At 43.1% G+C, this 6,000-nt stretch overlaps 1 protein-coding gene across 1 annotated transcript in view; it reads left to right on the top strand.

Annotated features, from left to right (window-relative positions):
- Positions 1-312: 312 nt before the first annotated feature.
- The window catches only part of LOC144673021 (E3 ubiquitin-protein ligase MGRN1-like), a gene marked incomplete at its 5' end in the record, with an annotated part of 136,732 nt that continues 131,044 nt past the window's right edge, over positions 313-6,000 (top strand). The window contains one exon of the mRNA XM_078535020.1: positions 313-430. Coding sequence (XP_078391146.1) covers positions 313-430 — 118 coding nt within the window. The remainder of the gene's footprint in view (positions 431-6,000) is intronic.

Genomic DNA, 6,000 nt, shown 5'->3' with positions numbered 1-6,000 from the left:
CCCAGCTCAGGGATACTCAGTGTTGACAGGGTACACAGCTGTGTCCATCTGGCATTGTGCTTTTCAACTTGGATGTCTCCCAGTTACTATCTGGGGACAGAAAGGATACTCACCAGCAGGAACTCCTGTTGAACTAATTGTTAAACAGCATTGAATTAAAAAAGGGTAGCACAAACATCGAATATTGCTTCTGCTCAAAATTTCGGTACATAGTATGAAGCTAGTCAATGATTGGATGTCCATATATTTGGGTTATTAGATTGGAGAAAGCAGTTATTATGTTTTTATATATGTGCTTTTTGTTTGTTTTAGGTATACATCAAAGCATCCTTGCATGCATTCTGAGACCATCCATTATAAAAGAGGGGTGAGCCAGCAGTTCTCGCTTCCTTCTTTTAAGATTGACTTCTCCGAATGGAAGGAAGATGAGGTAAATACTTCCTTTTGTTTATTTTACCTTTTAATCAGGATTTCCTTTATTTTTTTTCTCTCCCCGCCACCCCCCCCAACTCCCTTCTGTCCTGAAGGCAATAACCCATCCAGGATTATGATTCCATGAGTTCTGCTGATCCTTTAGTGCCTAACTTCATGCAAACATACTTCACTTGTGAGTCAGAACAGAGTGTGCTGTGAGTTGCTCTCCACGGAGTACAGGCCTGTCATCACTTAAAGTCATAAACCTCCGGTTCTGGTCATTCACCCCCTAAGGGCAATTAGGGTTGGGAATTAAATACTGGTTTTGCCAGTGATGCTCACATCGCACCAATGAGTTTAAAAAAGGAATTGGGAGTGTGCATGGTAGCTGATGCAAGTATATAACTTTTAATATATATATATTGTTAGTCTATCTATTTGGGTGGAGAAATGTCAGATGGAGTTTAATCCAGACAAATGCGAGGTAATGCATTTTGGAAGGTCTAATACAGGTAGGAATTGTACAGTAAATAGCAGAACCCTTAAATGCATCGACAGGCAGAAGGATCTGGGTGTACAGGTCCACAGGTCACTGAAAGTGGCAACGCAGGTGGATAAGGTAGTCAGGAAGGCATATGGCATGCTTGCCTTTATCGGCAGGGGTACTGAGTATAAAAGCTGGGAAGTCATGCTGCAGCCGTATAGAACCTTGGTTAGGCCACACTTGGAATATTGCGTGCAATTCTGGTCGCCACATTACCAGAAGGATATGGAGGCGTTGGAGAGGGTGCAGAAGAGGTTTACTAGGATGCTGTCTGGTCTGGAGGTTATTAGCTATGAGGAGAGGGTGGAGAAACTCAGATTGTTCTCACTAGAACGACAGAGATTGAGGGGCGACTTGATAGAAGTTTACAAAATTATGAGTGGCATGGACAGAGTAGATAGTCAGAAGCTTTTACCCAGGGTGGAAGAGTCAGTTACTAGGGGACATAGATTTAAGGTGAGAGGAGAAAACTTTAGAGGAGATATGTGGAGCAAGTTTTTTACGCAGAGGGTATGAGTGTCTGGAATTCGCTGCCAGAGGAGGTGGTGGAAGCAGGTACGATAGTGGTGTTTAAGAGGCAGCTTGACAAATACATGAATAGGATGGGAATAGAGGGATACGGACCCCGGAAGTGCAAATTGTTTTAGTTTGACAGGCAATATGATCGGCGCAGGCTTGGAGGGCCTTTTCCTGTGTTGTACTTTTCTTTCTTTGTTCTTTCTTTGTTCTATGATGTTACAAATGGGGAGTCAAAACCAAGGCAGTGCACATGTCCAACAAGGTTAGAGGGTGGGAGCATAATAGGATAATATAAGAATAATAATGATGCTGGTTAAGAGGGGGAGGGAGCCATATGTGATGGAGAGGAGAGGTATCAAGAGGGGATGGGAGGAAGAAGGAATAAAATGGGGAGGAAGAGTAGGAGAGAAAAGCATGGGAGAGGAGGGGCATAGTGGAGGGTGGTGGGAAGGTTGGGATGGGTAACAGCCGATGTTGGAGGGGAGTGGAAGAAAAAGAGGGAGCTGGCAAGGGAGGGGAGTGGCTGCAAGTATGGAGATGCTGCTCAGCAGGTAGTATTTCTACCAGGCTTGGATTATCCTGGGGATGAGGGTAGGTAGCAGTCTGCCAGTTTGTGCCTTGGGGAGTGGCTACAACATTGATTTAGCAGGAAGAACGGGGGAAGGGTCCAGTAATGTTTCTAATGAAGAAGAGGATCTTCCAAAATGTTTGAGCATTGTGATCATTTAGTCAGACAGTCCCTCTTGCTTCAAAGGATATGATTTCCTTTTAGTTTTAGATTCAGCACTGTTCTGTTCCCCAATTTCCATTACAATTCGCTTCTCTCTGATGGTTCCAAGTCCTTGTTAGTTTGTTACTACATACACGAATAGTCCATTCCAGAGCACTGAAGGCAAATGGATTTCCATGGAAAATACCTTTTGTTTTGTTCTTCCTGCTGGATTTCTATCTGGATCAGCTGCTTTCAATGGCATGATCTCAGCTAGCTTTGTATTTAATTTGCGGGAGCAGCAAGGTTTCCCATTCCCGCCCTTAAACTCACTATGATTGGTTTTGAAATCATTGTGTAAATATAACTCTGTTCAGTTCTCCGCAGAAAATTACATGCAGCTTCACTTGTGCAGGTCAGATGAACTGCCGGATGCAATAGTGCCAGCCCACATCAGGCTGGCTGATCAGAGACACAGAGATTTGGGTCCAAAAGCAATAGGAAAGTGGCTGACTTTCGGCTTGTAGAGTGGCAATTTGCAGAGTGGGATTGAGCAGGGAGGCCAATAATACTGTGCAGTAACACTCACCAGAGCCAGCTGTTAAGGATATTGGCGAAACAGCAGAGCGGGATTGCTGTGCAGGCAGGGTGGCCTGACTGGCTGTACATGGGGCTGAGTCAAAACACAGCCTAGCAAAAAAAGAGGAGATGACACACAATTAAAAATTGTTTCAAGAAAATGACAAAGGCATGTAGGAATCCAGGACTCGGGTGACGAGTTGTCACCAAATCTGGCTGGACCAAGCTCTATCAAATGTTGTCTTCTGCCAAAATTACCTGACACTCCAGGATCATTCTGGAGAGCAATGGTAACTCTTGGCACGTCTTTCCTCCACCATCACCATCTCCTTAATCTTGTTCCCCTGCACCCTTATTTCCAACCAGTGCAAGGAGCTCATCTTTGTCACCAGGATTCTGACATCCACTCAGCTGCTTCTGCTGCTCCATCTCTTCTCCTTGCTCACCAAGCCAAAACATACCCCACCCTGCAAAAAACCGAACACTAAACTTGCATCTTTCTCTACTTTTTCCCTTACCTCCCTTCATTGGCTCTCTGAGTTTATCTTGTCCATGAGATCCTCCTGCTGCTCCCTTAACCTTTCTCCCAGTGAACCACTGACCACTTAACTTCCCTTCCTGGTCTGTATGTGAGCTGACATTGTAAATTATTTCTTCTTATCAAGTATTGTTCCCTTTCAAAATTGTCGCTATCACTTTTTTCAAACAAAATATCCTGAACTCCTGTGTCCCTGCCAAATCTTCACATCTTCTCAAAGTACTTAAAAGCTATATCACCACCGTCAACACCCCTTTGTCCTTTTGTCTATGACATCTTTGGCAATCTCTTCTTTGCCTCCACCTATCACTGGCCCTCTATCCAGCTCTACCTGTCCCACCCCCCCTCAACCAGCTTATATTTCACCTCATTTCTATATTGCTTAGTTCTAATGAAGAGTCATACGGACTCGAAACGTTAACTGTATTCTTTTCCGCAGATGCTGTCAGACCTGCTGAGTTCTCCCAGCTATTTTTGTTTTTGTTTCAGATTTCCAGCATCCACAGTATTTTGCTTTTACTTAAAAGACTTGTTGCCTCCTAAATTTGTGCCCTTTTGTTCTGGCAGTTCCATGTTTGAGTCGCAACTATCTGATTTTTGTCTGTCACAGCATGAAGCAACATTAACTGAAGTCACAAGTGACACTCTCTGTGACCATTATTTAGAATCATGGAGCCAGCTTCCATATGTGCACTCATGACACCTAATTTTACCTCTGCACCACACTCTCAACCCGTCACTGTTTCTTCATTGTCAAAAAGCTTTCTTATTTTGAATGAGCCACAATTTCCTCCAGTGGGAATGTTGCGAAGACCAAACCCATCACCTTCACCTCTTGCCACTGATTCAACTTTTCTCCTCGGCCATTGTCTCAAGCAGAAAAGACTTTTTTCAGCCTTGGTACTCCGAAATGAGCTTCTGACTCCACATCCTATCCGTCACAAAAAACAGCCATTTCAACATCTGTAACACAATCCAGCTCTGCCCTACATCAACCCATCTGCTGCAGCTCATCACAACTTTGTCATCTCCATGACTATGTTACAATCCCCGTTGAGACCAATAACTTTTTAAAAGAGATGAATTTCCCAGTGACTGACTGAAAGAATCACAGGACACGATTTCACACTTTAAGCTTTCACCGAAATGAACAAACTAAAATCAACATAGACTAAACATTAGTTAACAGACACCTATTACACCAAACAAAGGTACTTTCCCATTAACTAACAAATGCAACTAAAATGACTTGATATGTTTTTATTTGATATCACACTCCCAGTAGATATGCAGCCTTGGAAGATTAAGTTCCAAACATCTCCCTGCTTTTCAGCAGTCTCCCCACACCCTGCCACACTACGGGGAGTCTTCGTGTCCTTTGAAAGTCACTTCATTCAGTCTTCTGAGTATCACCACACTAACTTCCAATAGCAAGGCCCACTTCAACACTTTGTTCCTTAGATCTCTACAAGTCCCGTCTCTTTGAGCAGAAAACCAATTCTCACCAGCATTCTGCTTGGTGGTTACGCAAAAACAGTCTCTTTCTCTGCTTTTCACACCAGCAGCTGTTTCTGACTCCTCCGTGCCTCTCTGTCTGTGTGTGTCTGTGTCCAGAAAACAAGCTTGCCCCTCTTCTGTATCAAGGTGTGAAACTTGTCACTTGATTTTCTATAGGTTTTGGTTATAGATCACATGGACCTGTCACCAGGCAGAGTTTAGGATAATCACCATCCCCACCGTCTTCAAGACACACTATTTCACCTTAAATTAAAAAAGACACTTTAAAACATAACCATCTTCTATAGTCCTGCATTTGTAACAACTATTTCAATGTTCTCCTGACTGCCTTCCTATTCTGCAAACTCTGTTAACCAAAATTATGCCGCTTGTATCCTAACCTGGAGACAAGTTCGGCTCATCCATCACCCTGTCCTTGCTGACCAATATTTGCTCCCACTCCCACAAGGCTCAAATTTAAAATTCTCATCCTGATGTTTAAATCATTCCTTGCCTATGACTATTTCATAACCTTCTCTCACCCTACATCTTACCTCTATCCCCATCCCCAGATTTCTATTCCTCTGATTCTGACCTTTTGTCCATCACCTGCCTTCAGCAGCCTCAACCTCGAGCTCCATAATTCCCTGCCTTAGACCTTCTAATTCCCTGCATCTGTCTCTTCCTTTGAGCCTGTCTATGTCCATGCAATTGTGATCACAAGCATGGTTTGTATTCCTTTGAGTTTAGAACTTTGAGAGGTGATCTGGACAAGTTATTCCAAAAACAATTAAAGGATTTAATTGGATAGATACAGAGAAGCTATTTCCAGACAAGAGAGCATCATCCTGAAATCGGCAAACATTTTTTCCACGCAGGGTTGTGCAAATCTGGTCAATAGGAATTTTTCAAGATGGATGAATAGATTTTTCTTGGGTAAGAGTGTTAAAGCAGATGGATCAACAGCAGCTAAATGGAGTTGAAATACGGACCAGCCATGATCTGATAGACTGAGGGAACAAGCCAAGGCTGAGTGCCCTACTCTTGTTCCTTTGGTTTCTATATTCCTACGGAGACTGACAAGCATTGAGAAATAAACAAGACTGGACTTGGGTAGGCAGGACATAATTTCAAAATTTGCAGATGACACAAAACTTGGAAATATTATGAACTATGAGGAGTATAGTGATAGACTTCAAG

The sequence above is a fragment of the Cetorhinus maximus genome, unplaced genomic scaffold (assembly GCF_964194155.1).
Source record: "Cetorhinus maximus unplaced genomic scaffold, sCetMax3.hap1.1 HAP1_SCAFFOLD_201, whole genome shotgun sequence".
NCBI classification, from domain to species: domain Eukaryota; kingdom Metazoa; phylum Chordata; class Chondrichthyes; order Lamniformes; family Cetorhinidae; genus Cetorhinus; species Cetorhinus maximus.
This window is presented reverse-complemented; position numbering and strand designations above follow the sequence as displayed.